The 25,000-nt window shown below is 41.4% G+C and overlaps 1 protein-coding gene across 1 annotated transcript in view; it reads left to right on the top strand.

Annotated features, from left to right (window-relative positions):
* The window catches only part of hecw1a (HECT, C2 and WW domain containing E3 ubiquitin protein ligase 1a), a gene marked incomplete at its 5' end in the record, with an annotated part of 63,714 nt that overhangs the window by 10,682 nt on the left and 28,032 nt on the right, over positions 1 to 25,000 (top strand). Inside the window, 6 exons of the mRNA XM_080050576.1 lie at positions 5,100 to 5,175; positions 6,036 to 6,205; positions 15,983 to 16,125; positions 16,748 to 16,848; positions 18,173 to 19,197; positions 20,821 to 21,427. Coding sequence (XP_079906702.1) covers positions 5,100 to 5,175; positions 6,036 to 6,205; positions 15,983 to 16,125; positions 16,748 to 16,848; positions 18,173 to 19,197; positions 20,821 to 21,427 — 2,122 coding nt within the window. The remainder of the gene's footprint in view (positions 1 to 5,099; positions 5,176 to 6,035; positions 6,206 to 15,982; positions 16,126 to 16,747; positions 16,849 to 18,172; positions 19,198 to 20,820; positions 21,428 to 25,000) is intronic.

Genomic DNA, 25,000 nt, shown 5'->3' with positions numbered 1-25,000 from the left:
GTGTGTGTGTGTGTGTGTGTGTGACTGGGCACTTGTGTTTATCATGCTGGTACACTCTCTTTGCTTGTTTAGATTAAGTAAGGGGTATTGTATATAGCAAACGGGTCACTCAAGGTGAACAGGAGCCCAATCTGGTTTACTTTTTCAAGTGTGACCCCTTCGCTACTCATTATCCTAGCTCATTACACGGCTACTAACTGTATTAATGAATTAGTTGAAGTAAAAATATTGTTTTGAGTTTGATTGTATTGATTTAGAAAATGCTTTTATTGCTTAGGATACAAAAAAATAGTCTGCTAGGGTCTTCCGCATAGCAACGGTAACTACATAAATAGGCGGCCAAACTTACTCATGTCATCTTGACTGGGGTCAAGACATTAACAATGACTCTGAGGATCCCAGCTAATCGCCAGATAAGTTCAAAGACATGTTGAAAAAGTATTCCATTGTTTTTTTAGAAGGAGTATGAAACTGTTTGTAGACGTCTGTCAGCGGATTGATATGGCAGGGAGTGATCCATCAGAACAATGTCAGTATTGGTCCAAAGCGACGGTGAATTATCCTTAACATCAGTAGACTACTGTGATTGACCAATCAGAACACAGCATTTTGCTATGCCTTTTACTATAATAATAAAAAATACCTGGTGAAATATGAAATGCACAGTTGATTTTGATTAGACACATTTTGCAAGACGTTCAGCTGTCTTTCCTAGAGTGAAATAAGAGTATCAGTGTGATTAAGATATTTGTGTTACAGAGATGGAGTCAGGAGCTAAACTAGATTAGCTCTCTTCAAAGTAGAAAGGAAAGCTAAAAAGCACCTATATAGCTCACTGATTAGCATGTTGTTTTTCTTCTGTTTAGCTTGTACCCAAATGTTAAAAAAGGCAAGTTGTGGTTTTACAGGGAGGTTTAACATGTGAGAACTTTCTTTGGTGATAACAGCTGGATGCACATAGTCTTGTCATGTGTAAGGTTGCCAGGTTTTGCTTGTACAGAGATTCATACCAAAACTTCTGCTCAAATAGATTAACTGTTACTATCTTTTACCTGTGCACCCATCTCCATTAGCAATAAGAAATCAATTATGATAGAAATTATCTGATGATTGTACATTTTTAAAAGTGATCTTCAATACAAGAAAATGCAGTCCTGGTTAAGTAACATAAAATACTTGGTTCAAAAGAAAAGTCTTCACTATTTTAGGATTCTATTTTCTTCTCTTTCAAGTCAAGATGGCTACTCCTCTTCCTGTCATAAGCCTTTTATATGATGGCTCTAGTTGTTGTCGGGGTCACTGCATACTGTGATGGGGTGATGATTCACATAATCAACAAAATACAATATGGCAAAGGAAGGTTGATAAACAATGCCACACTCTTAATGTTTACTATTTAATCAATGTAATACGCTCATGTCACAGATGACATTGGTCAAACAATGTTTTCAGATTTATTTATTTTTTTAAGGAAGAAACAACACAACTATGATATTCCCCACGGCCCCCCTTTGGTGAACAGATATGAAACACAAATGTTAATGTCATCTTGGTGTCATGCAAATATTTCACGTGTCACGTTTAAAGAAAAATATTTAAAAGAGTATTCACTGCACTGTCTTTTTTGCACATCTGCCACACGTTCAAATTTCTCGTAAGACGTCGTTTTCGTCCAATAATATTTTGGCCTGGAGGCTCTAACCATCATACAGTAGCCTAGTTAAGCTACTAGATGTAAAATACTCAATGTCCTGGTTGAAGCTAATTTCAGTTTTTGGCTTCAACGGGTCAGAACAAATTCATGCGTATCTCCACTGAATGAGCAGGACTTCTGCTGACTGATCAGCAATACATGATAGTGTTTGACACACACACACACACACGCGCACGCACGCACACCCACACCCACACACACACACTAGACCCACTAGACCCACTCTATACACATAGCGGACATAACCTCCTATCCACTACCCTGTGTCTCTGTCCAGTCACTCTTGATTGAGTTAGATCACTCAGCCTCTCTTGTCTTCGCAAGGCACTGGGATGTATTAACAGAGCTTACACACACACACACACACACACACACACACACACACACACACACACACACACACACACACACACACACACACACACACACACACACACACACACACACACACACACACACACACACACACTCACACTCAGTGTCTCAAGCCTTTGTATCTGACCTGTAATCCGACATGGATCTACTTTGTCTCTTTCAGGCTGGTCATGGTTGGGGGCGGAGGGATATGCTTTTATTGCGTAGAATCTCTCTTCTCTTGCATGATTTAAGATTCATGGCATACACCTTAAGGGATTCTCATGCATTGTACATGCGAGTTCCCTTTAAAGCCCCTGAGTATTTTTCTTCCTCCTCTTACTTTCGGCAGGAGAATTAGTCGATTATATAAAGTTGTCATTTGGTTTTTTATCTGTGAGATTGGAATCATTGAGGAGAGCCGCGCTGGCACTTTTCTCTGGGACAGTACTCGGGCGAAAGGCAGATTAGCATCTCATTAAAATGAATCGGTCCCAGCATCTGTCATTTCCTTTATCCCTTTATCTTGTTGTCTTCACTGCCATTCGTTTTATTTTTTATTTTTTGTTCCCAGTAGGTTGCATAAGCATTCAGAGCTCATGTGGAATTTTGTGAGGAAATATTATTGCAGTATTTTGGATGGAAGACTCTGACTGGCGGTTTACATGTTCTGATACTGTCCTCGTTGCACTACTTAGCTTCCTGTGTTTAAGTGCTTCTGCATTGATGGTTGACCCAGCATTTCTAGGATTACGTAGTACTAGCCCCTATAAAATTAAAATTCTAACTGAAAGGTGGAGTCAGCAGTTCTGGAGAATGCTTGTTGTCAGAATCAGTAAATATCTCTTCACGATACGCTACCTGTCCATACTGTGTGTGCGCTTGAAAAGAATGGTGTTAATATACAGCCTAGGCCCTAGGCTCTGTTTATGGTTAGGTGAACAAAGGGACTCGAACCGACCCACCATAGCTAGAAACAATGCTATCAATATAGGCTAAGCTTCTGATCGGCTAATACTTTGGCTTTGATAAGTATTTGGCTTCAGCAAGTATTTAAATGTTGACAGGCCTATTGTCACACATGCTACAGTAGGCCTACTACTCAAAACACATGCTACCTATATTTTCATATCAAATCAGTTTTATTTGTATATCGATACATCTTAGCCTATGTACAGTAGATAGCATTGTTGCTAGCTACGGTGGGTCGTTCCAAGCCACCTACAGCTTTGTATACTGTACCCCTTTAAAGAGCCTAGGCTGTGTATTAACACCGCAATACACACCCAATACAGACAATGTATCATGGGATTTTCACTTATTTTGACAAAAAGTGATTTCGACAACAAGCTCTCTCCAGAATTGCTGACTCTACCTTTAAGACATGTCTTAACATGTATAGCCTTAAAAGACTGGCGGCTTGCAGAACACCTTAAGTCTTGTTTTAGATACATCCAGAAGATCCAACATTTTGATTAGCTAAACCAAAGATCATGGAAATAACATGACTTCAATAACTGAATATGTAACCTATCAGATATCTTCACCATAATTGTTTCATTTTATTTAGCTCCCTTTACGGTTGACTGAATTCCATATGTTTTAAGTCAGTCTTTGTATGCTAAGCCAAACGCTTCCTCTGTACATTCTAGCTTAGCGAACCCAGCTGTATTTTCTCCAGTGTGTCTCCCCACCCCCCCCACGCCCCTCCTCTTACTGGCTGTACAGTCAGAGTAATGAAGAGAGTGTATTGATCGCAGGATGCTGTCAGGCTCAGTGAAAAAGGAGCTTTGGAAAATGGCTGTGATGAAATGAGATTGGACGTTTTGTCCTTATCTAAAACACAGATATATGAAATCATGTTATGTCTGACAGTGTACAGTATACTGTTATTTGGCAACACTGACCCATTTTCCTCATAGGCATCATTAAAGTTTCATCTTACAGCAGCAGAAAGGAAGGCGCTGGTGTAGAAGAGAGTATCCCTGTGTTCCAATCCCCATACTTTCTGCTGTTTAGTATGTCCCAAATCATGATGTTAGATTTAGCATGTGTTAGAAAAATAAACGCTAATTTGTATGATATTATGCCCCCCCATTAATATGCATTTAACCATTGTATAACAACAATTTGTATATTCTTTACATTTTGACTTTAGTAAATGTTCTCACTCAACATTTCTTGGTGCTTTGGAGACAGGAGGTAGAACAGCAATACATCTTGTTGTAAAACTTTACGATGTTTCCCTAAGCCTAGAGGGCAAGGCGATGTATCTGTTTAAGACCAAGGCCTTGCTGGTCAAGCAAGTTGTAAACACTCTATCAGGCCGGGAAGCTTAAGCCAGTCAGTAAAGTTCAGCAGAGGACGTCCGGAGATGTGCAAGAAGATGACCCCCGAAACCAGATGACAGCAATAAAAACCAATCATTGTCTTTTGTTTAGGGAGGTTAAAAAGCCGTGCTGGAGAGAAGGGACTTTCACTTTTTTGACTTTTCCTGTCCTGAGAGGAAGCATAAACTGTTCTGTGATATCACTTCATTAAACCTCCTCTGATAACTTGTAAACTTTTCTCCATTTCATTCATTATTTTTGCCTTCCATATTTCCATTAAACGAACACGTATTTTAACATTCCTGTTACATGCTTAAAAAAGTGTTGGAAGCAGCATGCTATTCTGTGATTCTGACCCACAATTCAATGTGCACCGGAAGTGACGTCACATAGACGGAGCCTCTGTATGAAAACAATCTGGGATGAGACGGATATATAAGCCAGAGGCAAGATCAAGGCACAATGCTATGATGAAATAAATAAGTAAAGGTATTTCATGGATGGTTTTTATCATGTTTTATCACACTTACTGATCTGAGATGATGCTAGATAACTCACCGCTTGAAGACCGCAGTGCATTAATGTATTGACGTGTGGACGAGGGAGGAGACTGCTAACTGCAGTCACTGACAGGAAGATAGCTAAAAGAACCATTTGCCTTACAGCACCTTTAACTCTGTAATGTCTGCCTTTGTCCTCAGGTATTAAAGCCAGTGGTATCTCCAGACGTCAACCATGGACTGGGCAACAGGAGACATATCAACTTCTCCCTGTCAGGTGGGTCTTTTCATCTTTCCATCTATTCCTGTGTAGATTTGCTCCTACACTCAAAGGCTTTTGATCATATGCGTTATACACACTCTGTCCTCATCTGACCCACCACATCCTCCCTTTGCATTGGACTGCTGCTCTCTCTAGCATTGGCTATTGGACTCTCTCTTAAAGCAGCGGTGTGCCCAAGTCAATGCCAAGGGAGTGTAAATATATTTTGAAAAAGGCAGTCCCCATAAAGTTTTGAGAGATGTTAACAGGAAAATATAGTGTTGCCATGGATTCATTGAGTTACACTGTGGGCTATGAATCGAGCCGTGTTTTCGGCCTGTATTTGTTTACTTGTGGCTAATTGGCAACACTAAAATAGATTGAAATTAGGTCAAATCAGCATCCACAAAAAGTAACTTCCTGTTATGTATAGAACAATGGTAACCAGCTGTTCCTTTCACTTAAAACAGTATTCCTCTCATTTCGCTACCTTCACAACTTCTCTTTAACCCTGGCCTTAGTAAAGAGTGCATTGTAGTTTGAAAACCTAGATTTGAATGCTGGATGAAAACTAAAAAGATAGTTTACATACATGCCCCATGATATTGAGTTCAGTTAATGGTTTTGAGTATGCATGTTTAGGGGTTGGGGTTGGAGGGTCAGAGAGAGCAATTTATTGTCACTTGTCTGAGCTAAGCCGCCCTGTAGCTGCATACACACCAGTCTATCATAACTCTCTCATGTCGATTATGTTTAATTTAATAAGCCCAATATCAGAAATCAATTGTACTTGTTAGTGAAAGTAAACATGACAAAGTTCGTGTTGCAATTAACTAATGAAAATCCCTGAAATGTATGGATGTCACTCTTATCAGACCTCCAGGCGGTTGGATTGAAGAAGGGCATGTTCTTTAACCCCGACCCGTACCTGAAGCTCTCCATCCAGCCCGGGAAGCACAGCATCTTCCCCTCTCTGCCCCACCACGGCCAGGAGAAACGCTCCAGGGTGGTCTGCAACACCGTCAACCCACAGTGGAGCACGGAGGTACACACACACACACACACACACACACACACACACACACACACACACACACACACACACACAAATAAACATGCACACACACACACACACACACACACACACACACGTACACATACACACACACACACAAAATCCCTCGCACACACACAAACAAACATGCACATACACAAACAAACATGCACACACACACACACACACACACACACACACACACACACACACAGCAAGTGGAGCAAGTGGAGAACAGTGTTTGTTCACTTAGAACAAAGTCCAGTCAACAAGGATCTTCTCTGACTTTGAAAGGAGATTGAAAGAAGACAATTGACATTGTGTTGACAACTTTATAGTTATGTATTTCTGTTTAACTGGTTTGTCACTTGATTCATGTCAGTCAAAGTTGATATTCTAGTCGTATTTCCATCTTTCATTAAATATTTACAGTCTTTAAGGCATTATAGCTGCCAACATGTTTTACGTTGTTTTACGTTTTTTTTTTTTTTTTTTTTTTTTTTTTTTAACCTTTATTTATACAGGTAAATCCCATTGAGACCGAAGACTCTTTTGCAAGGGTGACCTGTTTTCCTTTCCCACGTTACCATTCACACACATTCATAAACCGATAGCAGGCTAACTATCGACATTCACACGAGGCAAGGTGGGTGAAGTGTCTTGCCCAAGGACACAGCAACCATGACACAGGTGGCAGGGCGGGGATCGAACCTCCAACCCTTTGATCATCGGCCGACCCGCTCTACCAACTGAGCCACAGTCGCCCAAAGTGTGACCAGTTTTAATTGGTCTAAGTCGAGGTCAGCTGAAAAGGCATCTTCACCGGTGTATACCAGTCTGTAATATCTCACACACAGTGTCTGTTTCACTTTGCCCTACAGCGTTGGATAGCAGAAGCCTTTAAAAAACCTTGGTTTAGATTTCTTTCGAAACAGAGTTCTTCTCTATCTGAACTTACATTTTATCCAGGATAATTGGTCTCGTCTTGTAATTGAAAGGATTTGTGAGAGAGAAAAACATGCAAGAATCCTCATGTTTGTTACAAAACCCCTGTACAGCCCAACACACACACACACACACACACACACACACACACACACACACACACACACACACACACACACACAAATGGGATGATTGGGCGCTTTTAGGTTTCAGCAGTAGAGTAAGAGGATGAATGTGCAAATCATTTTCCTTCGCGTAAAACAAGATCAGCCAAAATGACTTTCTCCATAAGGGACTTTCTCTTTGGAAAACTGTACATTTCTGGAAAAATCCTCACTGTTTTGGATGTATCAAATGAAGTGGTGTAAGCAATTGGTAACTTTGTAGGGGAGAGTGGCCTAAGTTGTGCCACTTTTTACTCAAAGTGACTTTAAAGTGAGGCCTTGAAAGTAAAGTCTCCAACTCAAATATATACATATACTGTATTTCAGGGTGTTGTGCATCCCTGGCAATACATTTTTTTGGATCTGGAATAAACTGTTGAAGAAATATAGCTTTCGGAAAAAAAGTTGTCTTGTGGCACAACTTGCCCCCGGTGTGGTGTAAGTTGTGCCGTTGGAGAGAATACCATGGGGGGAATTGTGCCATTGATATATATCTCATAAACTGTAATGCAAGACAAATCCATAAGACAATGACTTATTTAAGGTTTATTTAAAGTAAATAAAGTAAATATTTTACAAAGATTGAAGGTCAATTTTCTTAAACAAGGCCTAGCAGATCTAGGTGGTTTTACCTGCAAAGATCACAATGACAAAGTCACCATCATCATCTTTCTGGCCATCTGAACTCTCATCAGTGGTGTCGTTAAGTGGAATGGAGATGTCAGTCTCTTCTGAGCTACTGTAGACAATAACTTTCTTTTGGTGACCAGCGTAAACAGCCATGCCAATGGCACAACTCTCAGAAATGTACTTTGCACTAGCTGCTCCGCCCTTGTAGAACCAACTGCCACCTGACATGTGATTCCCCCTACATTTCTGCCTTTAAATCAAGGCTCAAAACCCATATGTACACCCTGGTTTCTCCTCCCCATTAATTATCTTACCTCTGCACTACTATCTTTGTTTATATGTGGATGTATGGGCTTTATGTCTTTTATTTTGGTTATTTCATTGTTTACCCACTGAATGCACTATGTACAGCACTTTGGACAGTGCAAACTGTTATAAATGTGCTTTTATAAATACATTTTACTTACTTACTTATAACTCACCTAGGCCCTCTGGCACACATCACCCCAACCCCAGAATTTTGGATAATAAGCATGATGCAGCAGTTTAGGGCTGACATCGTGCTAACTGTATAGACTCAAAATGTAGCATACTAAAGCACTAAAACATGTGTCAAATGTTTTCAAACGAGTCTATAATTGTTCAGACACAATAATCAAAAAACCTTGATCATGGAAATTTTACTTTTAGAGGCAAAAAACAGTTTTTTGAGCTTAGATGTGCTTATATCTTATTCCATGTTTCTCCCTTCTTTACAGGATGAGTCAAATGGATGGCTCTTCTTAAATATGTGGTCACATTTCCAATTTCTTCCACAGTTTTCTAGAAACAAGGGGTGGCACAACTTCCCCACCGGCACAACTTAGGCCACTCTCCCCTATAGACTTTTTATAGTGTGGAGGGTCTCCTAACAAACTCCAGCTCACATCAAATATTTGCCAAATAAGTAAATTAATTCATGAACACATGAATTCTATGCAGATTTATGTGCTGATTATTCGATTGTTGCAAGGAGATGGTTTGGGCACTGAAGTAGCTAATAGCTGTACACTTAATCCATGACTGTTTAAACTGTTCCACAAGTGATTCAAGTATCATCATGTGACTTGAAACTTTAAAACATAGTCTGTTTGCTGATTTTCAACCAGATGTCTTTTTGCCACACACCCCAAAACACAAATGTTGTTTTGTTTGTGGCAAAAACACATTGATGAAATTGACAAATTGGACTATTGCAACACTGGGAATGTCTCCATGCCTTGTGTATAATCTTAAATAGTTTTCTGTCTGACTGCTCTGAAGCACAGTCCATACCTCTTCTTATGTCCCTCCAGAGACTCCGTACACTGATAGAAATACAGTGTCCCTCTTGGCAGCATCCACTCAGCCCAAGCGCCACTTTCCTTTTTCTAAACAGCTCCTAGGCTGGGATTTGCTTGGAAGTAATGCACTGTATAGACTATAATGGTTCTCTATAGCCGGCTAGCTCAGTCAGCATCTCTTCTGTACTGCAGTCAAGCACTGTGCAGAATTTAAGAAACAATTATGCACAATAAGATGATTTAAAAATATATTATTAGCACCAAAAACAATTAACAGTGTCAAGAATGCATCACAGTAAACATGTAAAACAATGGAAAGCACTTTTAGCCAAATGTAATACCTTTTAAAGATTGACTCTATACATAGCGATGTCATAAAGCCTTTTTGAATAATGAATGTAGGGTTATAAATATCTTTATCTAGTAGTTTAATACTGTAGATGACCTTCAATGCTGATAAAGTCAAGGAGTTGTTGATACATTCTACAGGGGCCCCTTATGTTTTGCATACAGAAACAAAATTAGTCCTTATCAGATAGGCTGTTGTGGCTAATGTGTGTGTGTGTGTGTGTGTGTGTGTGTGTGTGTGTGTGTGTGTGTGTGTGTGTGTGTGTGTGTGTGTGTGTGTGTGTGTGTGTGTGTGTGTGTGTGTGTGTGTGTGTGCGTGGGGGGGAGGGGGTATAACCCTCCAGCAGTTGTCCCTCACAGCTAGAACAGATTTGAGTTTTGTGTCCAGGAATCAAATCACTTTTTCTGTGTGAGTTCTATTCAGTTTGCTGCTTGGCCTCAGGGTGCTGTATGCTGGCCTAATGGTCATGTTTTCAGCTTCCCCAGGAGTGTGTACCTTCAGGAAATTGGTACAGCAAAAGAAACTAAGACCTGTGGTTACACTGTGGGACTGGCGGTTAAGGTGGTAATTGCAGATGGGGAACTTGCATGTTTGCTTAAAACACTCAAACAATGCATCTGGTTCGTCGTCCAATGTTATTGTGATGTCCATGTCAAATAGAATCACACACAGAAGTTGCATTATGTTCAATTGGATTAACTAAAATAATTCAAGTGTTTTAATGAATAAGCTACATGTTGTGCAGCCACACGTCTTACACTTCTAAAGTCGTTACACTGACATTAGCTCCATGTATTATTCGGTTTCCTCACTGATATTATCTTTAGCCGTAATGTTTCCTATTAGAACAAGCATAACCCTGACTGAGAAATAAACACCGCTATTGTGACATTTAGTTTCACAAATGATGAGATGAGATGATCACAATCAGACTCACATTTCATAAACAGTCAAATGTTGAAATGTAATAGTAAATCTAAAATTGCGGGTTGGCAAATTGCAGTCCAACCAGGAGACAAAATGTTCTAGACAATTATTTTTGCCCAAAACAAACCTCAAACATTTCCCCGTCTTATATATATTCATATTGGTATAAAAATATATGAATATGCTGTATAAGTCTAATTTACCGGCCCAATGAAAATGGCCTATATAACTATGTAAAGATCGATTCCTTTCATGTGGAGAGAGGCGTGCAAACTGACATTGAGCCATGCAATAGCTTACACTGCTGTATAGATAGCGTGTGGTGCTGAACTGAAGCCCCGTTATCCAACTATTTGCATGTGAGAGACAGTAGCTCTTATCACAGCATAGCATTGCTTTAGCTGGTCACAGTAGTATAGTGATATTGTCAATGCCCCCCCCCCCCTCCCTCAGGGAGAAGTGCTGACTGTCAAGAGAACCCTGCAGTATTTCACAAGCACAATGATCCTGACTGTAAAGTGAAAGCTGATGACATTTTCTTATGCGAGTGCAAAATGCCAGGGAGGAATAAGTGAAGGCAAAACCCCTGTAAGACAGTGACAGAAAGGTTTCCGTATGGAGCGCTAACTGTGGCTCACCGATAAAGCGTGTAACATTAAGGCAAAGAGTCCCTGTTGCACCGGACCCAGATTCGACTCCGGCCCGGTCTATTTACTGCATGTTTTACCCATTTCAACCCTGTGTTTAATACTAATAAAGGTGAATGGATATATGTGGAGTAAAAAAAGACAATATTTGGTGGGGGCGCTCGTGATGTAGTGGTTTGAGACCCCCCCCCCCGCCCCCCCTGACTGTCTAATGAAAGCAAAACTTGCCAAAAAACTATCTTCGAAAAAGACTATATCTCTTGTTCTCCTGACTTGGACCCTATTTTGTTTAATTGTCTCTCCATCGTGAGTTTCATAAGGTCAAGAGTGTAATGCTGAATCTGGTATACTTTTTCAAGCCCTATTAAACTCTTTCAAACATCAAGCCCTGCTAACTCAATGTCAGCCACAACACGTTACCATGGTACATAGGTGGTCAATAACATTTGGCCTGATCATCTATACCACTGTACTGTTTGAGAATCGATGTGGCTTCCAGCTAGTCAGTTCAATTGATCCTCAAAGGACCAGTGGATATTTTCCATATGATGAAAATAGGCATGTCACGGTTTTCCAAATCCTCGATTCGGTGTGTTTTTCCATTTCATATCACGATTCAATTTGATTCTCAATTTGTTTCGAGCACAGTAGTTGGCTGTGCCGTTTCAAAAAACTCTAATCTAGGACCATTGGTTTTGTGCTATGATAACTAATATTTTAAAGTAGGGGACAAGGAACTTTCAGTTTGTGGTAGTGTTTTTACGACGCCAGCTGTTGTTCCTGGGTAAGCGTACCCATGACAAAGGCATGAAGAAAAACTATATAAAAATGCATTCTTTGCACTGATGGTTTCATTTGCTGTTGCATGTCATTTGTGATCATCAGAGGAAAAATGTGACTTTCGAACATACAGTGGCTTGCGAAAGTATTCATACCCCTTGAGATTTTCCACATTTTGTCACGTTATTATCTCCATTCTTCATTATGTGCAATGTACAACACTACGGCCTTCTTGTCAAATTTGAATCATTTATTGAATAGGTGAATGTAAGAACAACTTGTTTTACCAGTCTATCCCTCTAGTCATAATGGGGACCTGCCATCTAGTGACTCTTTTTGCAACTGCCAAACAGGGGGTGGGGCTAAATTGACGATTCCACCATTAATTTCGAAAAACAAAATTGTGATGTAATTTCGATCGGTTTCTACCAATTGAGATCGTGACACCCCTAGTTAAAAAAAACTGACCTTGTAAGATTAAGGCTCGCTGTGACACTGGCTGCAGAGACCACTTTCCAACTGCATCGCATGACAGGGAGCGCAATGAAGCTGTGCCATTATATGTAAGTTCAAGTCATTTAAAGGGGCGTTCCACCAAATTAACAAATGAAGATCATTTGACCTGTCACGAGGAATATAACTCAATCGTTGACAACAATGTCTTCTTTGGCTCTGGACGAGTCTGAGAAAAATAACCGTGGTGATGTCAATACCAAACTCAAAAACAGAAAGCCTGCTTTATACCAACTAAGGGAATGGAGAAGGATGTGGGGTCTTTATCAGCCAGGAACGGTCCAGACACTGTCAAGTTGCATTATGGGAAATGTAGGATCCAGTGTTTTTGGAGTCATTTTTAATTCTTTCTCTCAGTCTTGTCCCAATGGCAGTGCTATGGTGGTAGTTCCCATAAAAACCTTGTCTCTGATGCTTTGTTGTGCCCTAAGCATACATGGGATTCAACACATGATCCTGTGAGCTGCTCCTTCTCTCTGTAATTTGATACATTTGTCTCTTTCTTTTTCGAGTCCTACATTGGTTTCGTATCAGCATTCTAAAGAGTGAATCCCATAGCTTGACTTTTATAAAAGCAGACTGCACTTTCCTTATTCTCTTCCATCTCCTCTACTCATCTTATCCCCGTCTCTCTCTCCTTCCCCCTCCTAAATCCTGTCTTTTGGTCCCCCTCTACAGCTTCACTACCCTCCTCTTCCTACACTGTAAAAAATGAATACTTAAAATTGCTGGCCTAAAAATGTTTGTTGGGTAAAGTAAAGTAAATATTTAATTTTGATGTAAACTTTATGACAATGTTTATCTTTATTAAGTTTATTGTGGAAATAATGATGGACTAAAGCTATAGTGCATAACCTTTTTTAATATAAATAAAGTTAAATTCATTCCATCGCCAAATGAGTCGACAAAATGATTCAGCTCCACAAAACTCTCTCTGTGTTTCTCTGTATGGCAGCGCTTACAAACTGGTGTCACCCCCTGACACTGGCGCAAATCAGATAGAAAAATCCCAAGAAGCGCCCAAAAAATGTTTCAGTTGTTGATTCTAATGCTTAGAAAAAAACTGGACATACAACCGGAGGAATAAAATCCATGCGCGATCACCGAAGGCATCATCATCATCTTTAGTCAAGGTTTTTTTCTGTGCTTAAAACCGTGAAGTAGCCTATCATGTCTCGTACACTATCTGTATGACAGAGAATTATTTGAAATAACTGTTGCTGTTTGGAATATTGAGTATGCAGTACTCTAAACTTGAAGTTTCATTACATACAAATGATAAGTTATCTCAACTAAATATTATTTGTATGGCTTTAGAATCATTTTAGTTTAATCCTCAAAACTCCAAACATCTAGCGAACGCAGTTGCATTGACATTTTGAGTTTCCTATTTTTCTCTTTTTTATATCCAGTGCTGTTTGAAAGTTTGTGAACCCCTTGAGCATTTTGGAATGTTACTGTGTTTAACCATTATTAATTAATTTTTATCAATACCAGTATTTTTTATATGAAATAACAGATGTTTGTTTATCAATCCAACATTTTTCTTTTCCAGAAATAAATTGTGAAAAGATATAAAACAAATGATTTGCCAACTGTTGTATCTGCAAAAGTTTGTGAACCCTGAGCTGCATTGCTTAAATCGAGCAAGTAAACACAATCAGATGGGCCAAACCTATTGATGAAATGTAATGAGAGATCTTTAGGAAAGAAATTGGGTGGCACTAGATAAAACAGAGATCAAACCAGGTCAGTTTAGGCTCACCAAAGTGAACCCATACAGGTCAGACATGCCAAAAGGGAAAACAGTTGGCAAATAATTTGTTTTATCTCTTTTAACAATTGATTTCTGGAAAAATTGTTTTTGAATTGATAAAAAAAAACATCTGTTATTTCATATAAAAAATACTGGTATTAATAAAAATGTATTAATAATGGTTAAACACAATAAAATTCCAAAATGCTCAAGGGGTTCACAAACTTCCAAACAGCACTGTAGTGCAGCTTAACATTATACTCTTTTGCTGCAACAATGCACACTCCCGCCTCTCTCTCTCTCTCTCTCTGTCTCTCTCACTCTCTCTCTCTCTCTCTCTCTCTTGCATCCTCCTGTCTCTCTCCCATCTCTCACTCTCTTCACTGAGTCTGTCCAGCATCCTCCACTCACTCACTAACACATGCATTTGCTCTGCCTGCTCCCCTCTGGCTCCTCTGGTAAATTATTCACTCCAACTGCTTTTTCATTCCTTCTCCTTTATCACTGAGAACAACCATTTTCCCAACCTGGCCCTTCTCTCCATCCCTCTTCTGTTTTCACTCTATTTTCTTTGCACCCCACCTTTTACATGTCAATACGCTCCTTTCCTCTTTTTTTATCTTCCTTTTTTATTTCTTGTTTTGGGATAAAGACAATCGCAGAGCCTATTTTGTCTTGTAAAGAACTGTTAGCACACTTTTATAAACCATGTTGGAGTTTCCTTTTTAAAATCACTGCAAATGAAGCCCTCTCAGAACATATTGCAAATGCAATACACATTACTGAATTGTATTACATTTCCCAGAACATGAAATATAACAACCTCATCAGAAAACACAGTTACAAGATGAGCAGAGGACTACACTCTACTGTAGCTGCCAACGCTTCAATAATCGCACCCACACATCAATCAATTGCAGTCCTTAATCCTTACTCATTGTAGCGTCTTTGCTATTATTTACTGTGCATACTATTTAATTAGTGTGTATTCTTTTGTACAATCAAATGTTCTTAACAATGGATAGGATAGAAACAACCAAACACAATACACCAGAAAGGGAGTTAAACCTGTCTGTTCATAGAAACCTGAGCAAAAGCCACGTAAGTTAATATCAGGGTCATTATTAGGACGTGTGCTTTAGGCTTGTTCTGTACCACAGCACAGCCTGTCTGGTGTCGTAAAAAAAACTCAGCATCACGCTCAGATCTTTACACATTTATGACGCTACAAAAATAGCTTCTATAAAGCACTGTGCATAAGAATACAGGACAGCATCTAGAGCAGTCAAAAAGGACAAGTGTGTTGATAAATATTATTCCCTCGTATGCAGTATGTTTTTGAAAAGGCTGGTACTAATTAAAGCTGCAAATAGCTGCTTATCAGTGCTAGTGTTTAAAGTTTTTTTTAAATTCCAGGCGGTGAAGACACATTTAAGAAGCTGGGACAGCGATCAGAGTACATCAAACCCTACATCTCTAATTGGTTTGGAGGGGGGGGAATGAACCCTTAATTAACGCCATCAATTTATTTAGGCCACAACAAGTGAGCTGCGTATAGATATTTCAAATGTCAGTTTAAGTACAACACTAGACAGATATCATTTAAAGTTAAAATAAGAATATAAACACACATAAAACACATTTTCAGGTTTCAAATTGTATTTTGGATTTCTACTGTTTACATTGCTGTAATGTCCAAACAAATAAAAACACCTTTATATGTATGTGTGTCCAGGGGTTTACCTTTGTGTCCCTGCCCACTGACGTGCTGGAGATCGAGGTGAAGGACAAGTTTGCCAAGAGTCGGCCCATCATCAAGCGCTTTCTGGGGAAGCTCTCTGTCCCCGTGCAGAGGCTGCTGGAGAAACACGCCATCGGGTAAACATGAACACACACACACACACACACACATACACACACACACACACACACACACACACACACACACACACACACTGACTCTACACATTTACCGTACCCTCGGGTTTTGTTGTTGAAGTTGAATCTCAGTCCACATATTACTCTAGTGCGCCATGATTCAACCCTGTAGTGCTAGGACATGGTTGGTGGTAGCGCAGTTTAAATATCATATGAGCATCGGATGTTAACTATTATTATACAGGCCTGTTGTGGGAAAATAGGGGTGAACCTCCCATAAATTGCAACAGAGTGTCCGACATATTTGTATTGCTAATGAAAATGTATTCTACCACTTGTACTTCTTAAGACTTTTTATATGTTATTAATCACATATTGATGACACAAGAACAGTTGCATTAGTTTATGTTGCAATTTGTGCGAGGTAAGGAAGGTTATGTGATGCCTGTACTATTTGTCATCATTATCTACCTGTACAGACAGCCTGCATTTCCTTTACTACAACTGTTCAAAATAAATATATATATATCATAGCAACTTCTTTTCAATTATCCCACTTTCTTCCTGTCTCTCCTCGCACTTCTACTGTTCACTCTTCCCCCTCACTCACTCTCTCTCATAGGGATCGGGTAGTGAGTTATTCGCTGGCTCGCAGGTTGCCAACAGATCATGTGTGTGGTCAGCTGCAGTTCCGCTTTGAGCTGACCTCCTCTGTTCACCCAGGTACGCAAGGCTTCAGGCCATCTCTTACTATCTAACCATGGCCTTATAGAGATCTGTGCCATGCTTTATCTCTGTAGGAAAATCGCTTCAACTTTAAAACATGTATTCATTATGAGCATTCAATGTGAACTGGAGAATCCCAATCCCAATGTCAGCAGGTTATATCAACTATAAACTATATTTTTTTTAAAGATATTTTTGGGCATTTTTATGCTTTATTGATAGTGCAGAGAGACAGAGGTGAAATGGGGCAGAGAGGGGAGTGAAATGCAGAGCACGACCGCGGGCGGGAATCGAACCCGCGTCTGCTGCTGGGCCCGGCCCGGGGAGGGACGCCCTACCAACTGAATAAATAAATAATTTTAACCCTTCCTTCAGTATGCAAACATTGTAGTGTACATATCTCAGATTAGTCTTTGAGTGTCTGTTATATATAACTGTTGTTAAGTACTATACTGTACATTAAAGCTGAATTTCATCGCTACAGAGCTATGGGAAAAAACAATATTTTAAAATGGTTGCGCACCAGATAGAGAATTGTCTCTCAAATGAATGATTCATGGTCATAAATGACTTATTAGTCATCTTGAATAAATGATTTGTAAGCCTTCTCCTCATCCCTGCAGGAGGTAGAGGCTCCAGCCTACACTAGTAGCTACTGACAGGACACACATACTGCCTGTGCACTGTTACTATTCAAAAGTTATGAAATGTAAGGCATCTTTTAAGGCCAACTGTGTTCACTAGATTTTTTTAGTTTTGAGGCTAAAACTAAAAGTCTTAAGTTTTTTATTGAAAACTGCCTGCATTTGAGCCAACCAATGACCTTTTGTTGAGATACCGTATCATTCATAATGTATGTGATGTGACTTCAAGGTGTACTACTACAAACACAGAGTTATTCAAAAGTAAACGTTTTGACACCTTATCTTTTTGTTGAGAATGTTTTTCAGACAGTTTTTTACACTGTTCAATGTTCTGATCGACATTATGCCCGACTTGATTTAGTTTGATATCTATATGACAGATAATTAGTCGGTACAACTGGTATTGGTTAGAAATTCTACTATGGAGAACTCAAAGTGTCTATACACATGAAAGTTACATTTCCATTGCATATGAATTATAAGTCATCTCAACAAAAGAAAATGAGTTTGCTCAAATTTAGGCAGATTTCCAAGAGTACAGTTACAGTTTGGGTATTAAAAGCAGCAGATTTTGACATGACAACTGTTGTTAGTATTGTAACCACGCAACCACGACTGAAAACAATTATCCAGTGTGTGTGTGTGTGTTTAACGTCTTCCCTGTGCTCTCCTCTCAGATGACGAGGAGATGTCTCTGGTCATAGAGGCAGCCTGTCCTGTGGAAAACAATGTGGAAGAAAACCACCACAACCACAACCACGCTGCCGATGCCTGTGAGGACGACACCCTGAGCGTGGGCCCTGACATGCCTGACCTCCCGCTGGACGCCCCCCCTGATGCCCAGTCCCCCACTCCACCACCAGGGCAAGCCTCCACGCCCGAGGAGCTCCAACCAGCTGAGAACCAAGAGGCAGAGATCACACCAGAGCAAGTCACCCTGGAGGAGGAGGGCGCGGTGAGGGAGGACACCCCCACTGCAGAGCCCCAGTTGGAGGTGGGGATCCAGGCTGAACCACAAGAGGAGATCAGTGGAAACCAGGAGGAGAAGGACCAGGAGGAGGAGGAGCCAGGAGCAGAGTCCACACTACAACCCGAGGAAGAGGCACCAGAGGCTGGGGAGGAAGGCCAGCCAAAGCCAGACACGGACACTCCCTTGGCAGTCACCACAGACACCATAGAGCCCCCCACGGAGGGAAACACCACATCCCAAGAAGAAGGAACCCCAGTAGAAGCATCCGAAGAGGCCCCACCCCCAACACCACAGCCGCCGCATGAAAGCAGCTGCGTCCCCTGTACCTGCCAGTCCATCTTCTCCAACTACAACTCCCACAATGCACCAGCTCCACCTCCCTCCTCCACCACCACTTCCCTGTCCTCCACCACTTCCTCCTCCTCCTCCCGCCGCCGTAAGACCCGGCCGTGCTCGCTGCCCGTGTCCGAGCTGGAGACGGTGATCGCGTCGGCGTGCGGCGAGCCCGAGACGCCGCGCTCGCACTACATCCGCATCCACCACCTGCTCCATAGCCTGCCCTCGGCCCAGCAGAGACAACCCAGCCAGGAGGAGGAGGATGGGGGGGACGGGGAGGGGGGAGAGGACACACACAGCACCATGCCGGATATAACAGCCACGTCGCCAACACTGAAAACCAACAAAGAAGATGACGAGGACGAAGATGACGATACCACCCTGTCTCCCTCTCAGGTATGGACTAGGGATGGACATGCAGATATATACAGTAGTAGCTTTGAACTGTACTCAAGTTACACTATAGTATGAAGTAGGGGAGAACGGGGTAATTTGTCACATGGGTTGGATGTCACATTCGTTATATCTCGCCACCAGAGCGCGCTAGCTCTGAAATGTTGATATAAAAAAGGTCCAGAATTGGGATCAGAGGTCACATACATAGACTTCCTTGGAGTTAGACTGCTGCATTTCAGGTGAGAGGATGTTTTGTGTTTTTCATGTCAAATTCAAAATATTTTGCTTCTCAGTATTTTTCTTCTAGGCTTTCACACAATGGGTTTATAACAAAACACTTGTTACCCTCAGAAAGTGTGAAGGGTAAACTATAGTTTAGATTGTGGTTAGCAAGCTAATTAGTTGTCAGATGGTTGTTGGCCTTGATGCTAGCAAGAAATTCAAGTTGGGGTTGGTCGTCAAATTTTTTGGGGGGTTGGTTGTCACATGTTATCTCAAGGCTGCAGCCAGAAAAGGAACCCAATAACGAAAGAAATTGTCAAGCTGTATCCTCACTGACACCCCAGAGAAGGAAAGAATAGAGCAGGAAAAGGCAGCTAGCAAGCAAAAGAAAAAAGGGCAACAAAATCAAAACAACCCAGTGCATCCCAAACTAGACCAGCTGCCAAGGCTACAGAACGTTATGTAGGCCTATTTGTCAACTTGACAATGCAATTAAACATTCAAATTTGGTCCTGCCTCCTTGCCTTCTTTTTAAGATTTTTCCCATTAAGATAACATTGTGACAAACAACCCCATAGTGTGTGACAACCGACCCCTTGATGGGGTTGGTTGTCACAATGTGTCAGAGTGTCTTTGATGGTAAATTACTTCTTCATTACAATAAGTTGGAAAAAAAGAGAGACACACATTTCTAGCCAACACCTTAAGCTTCAATTTAATGTAGGAATGGCTATTGACAGATGTTTTGGTGATGAGCAATTCTCACTAGAGTAAAAAGTGTGCCTACTTACCCCGTTCTCCCCTACACATGATATTCAGGTATCTACTGAAACAAGTTACTTAATAGGAATAGTAAAAAAAAAAAAAAGCAATAGCTTGTCGCCTCACTGGCACATTTTGTTTACGACATTTTGTTGACCTGCTGACAAGCTCATCCACGGTAGCTTGCACACTGCACGGTTTCCTTCAGGTTTCTACAGTATAATTCTAAAATGTGTTGCTTATTTTGAACGGATTTTTTATTATTATAGGCCAATAGGCCTTCTGTGATGCGATAACCAATAATTCATTAATGTTATTATTAGTCTACTTGCTTGATTTCTTTTTAAATAGCCTACTGAGACACTTGGAGACACCTGTGGACATTTATTTACTGCAAATCGCGGCCTTTCGCGCGGATATGACCATACACAAGCACACATCGCGCCTGCTACCACTTAATTTTTTTAAATTTTTTATTTTTGGTCAGTTGGAAATCAAGGCAGCCCGCGTCCCCCCCCCCTGACAACTCAAGGGGTTGCTTTGAGAAGCACTGGGTTACTGTGACCTTACATAATGACGGGCAGCCGTTACAACCGCTAAGCAGTTTGCTAAGTATGTTTTGTCCGTGTGTCTCTGCAGGTGTGTCCGGGCCCATGCTGCCGTCGCTCCCTGCCCCGCAGCCTGTCCATCGAGCGTCTGTCTGAGCTGAACCAGCTGCTGGAGGGGGGTGAGGGGGTCGTGGGAGGACAGGTCTCCGTCCGCAAGATCTCTCCGTCCTGCCTGGAGGGAGAGGAGGGGGACTCCAGCAGCCACGGGGGCAGGAGACAGACCCACAGAGGCCCTGGGGGGGGCGAGTGTGAGTTCTGCGACACCTCCTGCTACAGCACCTCCTGCTACAGCACGTCGTGTTACAGCACGTCATGCTACAGCAACTCGGGCTACGAGGGGAGAGGCCGGGTCTGCAGCCACACGCGCCTCTCCTCCGTGGACTCCAACAGACTGTCGGGCAGCACCGTCTTCTCCTCCCAGGACGAAGAGGAGGAAGAGGAGGAGGACGAGGAGAGCGCCTTCCAGTGTGTGACGGACGGGGGCCAGGTGCCTGAGGGCCAGCAGCAGGGGGGAGCAGGGGGGCGCCAGGCTGGAGGGCGCAGGAGAGCAGGCGGAAGGTGGAAGGAGGAGGCCGGTACGGGAGAGCAGGGGGAGCCAGCGGTGGCCGGGCCCAGCGACGACGGTGGCAACAACTTCGGTGAGATAAAAACATGAGCTTAAAAAGGCACACCAAGCCATCTCCAGCTAAAGTCTGTTATGTTTATATTAACCGAGGCTATAGTTGAGACTCAGAGCGAGTGGCAAACACCCAACTTCTTTTTAGCGCACACACACGTTGGACAGGTAGCGGACGGTGAGTAGATGTTAGCTTATTTTGACAAAGAGTGTTCTGGATTACAGTTGCTTGAGTATGCATTTAATATTGGTTTTCTGCTCTGGGCTCCGCATCGTTCTGTCTTCAAACTTAAACATGCATTTCCTCACAACAGCTGGAGCAACTGTTTTTTTTATTTTTTTTTTTTTTTATTGGGTTTTAAAAAAAATTTACAACAACAAGAACACAAACAAAGAACAACTGTCTCCGGGCTTGATTGAAATCAAAATATATCACACAAAAAACAATAAACTTTCTCATAAAAATGCGCACAAATAGATATGAAAAAATAAATAAAAATAAAAACAGTTAAAATAAAAAAATAAAAAAGGGCTGTGTTTTAACCAAACGCGAGTTGACTTTTATTTTCAATCACCAAAACGGAAATTCCGGACTTAACAGTGAAACTGCAAGCTGGAAGCACTGATTCGATTTGAGGACACTGAGGCTACAATTCGCACAGGCTCACCAAAATTGGACAATAGAAGATTGGAAAAAATCTTGCCTGGTCTGATGAGTCTCGATTTCAGTTGTGACATTCAGATGGTAGGGTCAGAATATGGCGTAAACAACATGAAAGCATGGATTCATCCTGCCTTGTATCAACGGTTCAGGCTGGTGGTGGTGGTGTAAAGGTGTGGGGGATATTTTCTTGGCACACTTTGGACCCTTAGTACCAATTGATCATTGTTTAAACGCCACACGCTACCTGAGTATTGTTGCTGACCATGTCCATCCCTTTATGACCACAGTGTACCCATCTTCTCATGGCTACTTCCAGCAGGATAATGCGCCATTTCACAAAGCTCAAATCATCTCAAACTGCTTTCTTGAACTTGACAATGAGTTCCCTGTACTCCAATGATGTGCTCAGTCACCAGATCTCAACCCAATAGAGCCCCTTTGGGATGTGCAGCGGCCAGATCTGCAGCAACTACGTGATGCTATCATGTCAATATGGACAAAAACCTCAGGGGGCGCCTTTAGCTCAGTTGGTAAGGCGTCCCCCTCCCGGGCCGGGCCCAGCAGCACACCCGCGGTCGTTCTCTGCATGTCACTCCCCTCTCTGCCCCATTTCACCTCTGTCTCTCTGCACTATCAATAAAGCATAAAAATGCCCAAAAGATATCTTAAAAAAAAAAAAAAAAAACTCTGAGGAATGTTTCAGACAGATTGTTGAAAGATTCAAGATTCAAGATGGTTTATTTTGTCATTGTACCAAAACAACGATAATCTGTTTACAGTTATACCCCACCAAGAGACATTGAGTGACAATAACTAAACATGGGAGACAGGAGGGGATACACTGAAGAGTCGTCTAGCGTGCGCTGCGCCCCTTAAAGTAGGAAGGATAAAGAGAACATCAGGGAAAGACAGGTTAAAAAAATGCTACTCTCACACTCTGCTCCTTATAGGTGCGAAGTGTGTGATTAGTACAAAAACCACCTTAGCATAATAAGCAACATGATAACGCCACAGACAAATAGAACACGTCGATAAGCACAAGGGAATGGGTTAAGGGTTCATGGGACGGTAGGTGTCACAGCCCAGGCACCAGGGGGCGTACGCGGCCGGCAGGCGCCCCGCCCGCAGCATCCGATCTGCAACGTGGGAGGGAGAGGGGGACGGAGACAAGAAGGCTTGAGTGGTCAGGGTCATGTGTGTTATGTGTCTCAAAAAAAGTATGCAAGTATGAAAGTATGCAATAAAGAATGAAGGCAGTTCTGAAGGCCAAAGGAGGTCCATACCGGTTCTAGCAAGGTGTACCTAATTAAGTGGCCGGTGAGTGTATACTCTCCATATTATATAATATTTTGTGATTCAAGAGCACCAGAGTGGTATAACTCGTCTCTAATATTGCACTGATGGATTTAGTGCTGTGGAAATGTGCAGGGAATTTCACCTGAGAATGTACTGCTGCAAGTGACAGTCACAACCTTACCTTCTTTTTTGATTCAATAAATAATGAAAGGGAAAATGTATGTGAGAATTCAGTGAGGAGGAGCGCATACCCCGGTGTAGGCATAGGTCATTAATTAATGGAGACAAGTGTGCAACATCCCTAAAGCCATTAACATTTAACAAAGAGATGAAGCCAGACAGCTTACATAATCCATGTGTGAAAAAGGCCTTTTAAGAGGAGGATCGTATAGATTGAAGCATTTAATGATGATTCCATTTAATTACTTCAGGGGGCATGCCAGGGCTATTTGTACAGATTCTTCGTTTGAATATTTCTACCTAATTAAAAAAAAATTTAGTCTGAGACTAAGCCACTTAAATCCAGTAGAAAAACTGCTGCTTCTAGCTGCTTCAAATGAGAGTAACCTTGCTTGACTGGATATGTTTTCATGTTTCGTACTGTATATGTACGTCTGATGACTGTTACAGACTGGGATAGGAAACTGGGTCAATTCCGCCTCAACTGAAATGCAATAAGCACACACTGCCAGACTCCCTGCCATATTTCTATTTTATTCCCCCCCCCCCCCTCCTTTTCACATCAAAACAGCCCACAACATACTTTACTTCATGGTAGGCCTATGATTTAATTAGAAAAATTGTACTTTTCGAAACTGATCTCAGATATCAGTTTCTATTTGTAAAGACCTGCACAGTTATGACACGATACAATACGTTATGATATTACGATACACTACGATATGTCTTGGACTCAAAGGCTGCACGCATAAATGCCTAGAAATTAACAGTAAAAACAAAACAATGCAGCACCAATCACAACAATACATTATTATTGAACACATCCTGTGGTAAAACACAATGCACGTAACACATTGTGCACACACCCCATTGTAAAAACAGCTATTGTAGCTATTACACAATCGCTACAGCTTCATGCAGCATTGATTAAACGTTTCGTAGAGATCAAATGAGTTGTCTGTGTGTCTGTTCATTTATAGCATATAGCGACCAGTTCTTATTTTTGGCAAATAACCTGCTAGCTAGCTGTGGAAGATGTTACTGCAGTCTCCCTTTTTATCTTTTTACTTGTCTTTGGAATAAGGCGGAATACATTTATTTGCTCAAGTCACATTGTAGCTGATGTGAACCCACCATTGCTGTCAAACATTGCTTTAGCTTTTTGGTCTTAAATCCTTAAAAAAATCTCTCCCTAGTGGGCTTGAGCCGAACTGTGTTAAAGACATTTACACAACATTACCCACTGTGATTATGCCTTTAGCAGGGATGAATGAACGTGTTAAATATGTTTTTCACATTAGTGTTTCTGCATGTGATAGTGGAATATGTTTCCAGATGATCTTAATGCACACTCTTCCCCAAAGCGTGTTGTGTGTTTATCCATTCCCGCGGCTCACATGTTCGCTAATCATTAGCTTTACAAAAGCAGATAGAAAGTGTGTCAAAGTGAGACTA

Source organism: Ammodytes marinus (genome assembly GCF_949987685.1).
Source record: "Ammodytes marinus genome assembly, chromosome: 21".
Classification (NCBI taxonomy): Eukaryota; Metazoa; Chordata; class Actinopteri; order Uranoscopiformes; family Ammodytidae; genus Ammodytes; species Ammodytes marinus.
The sequence above is the reverse complement of the archived record's forward strand: the minus strand, read 5'-3'. Positions and strand labels throughout refer to the sequence as shown.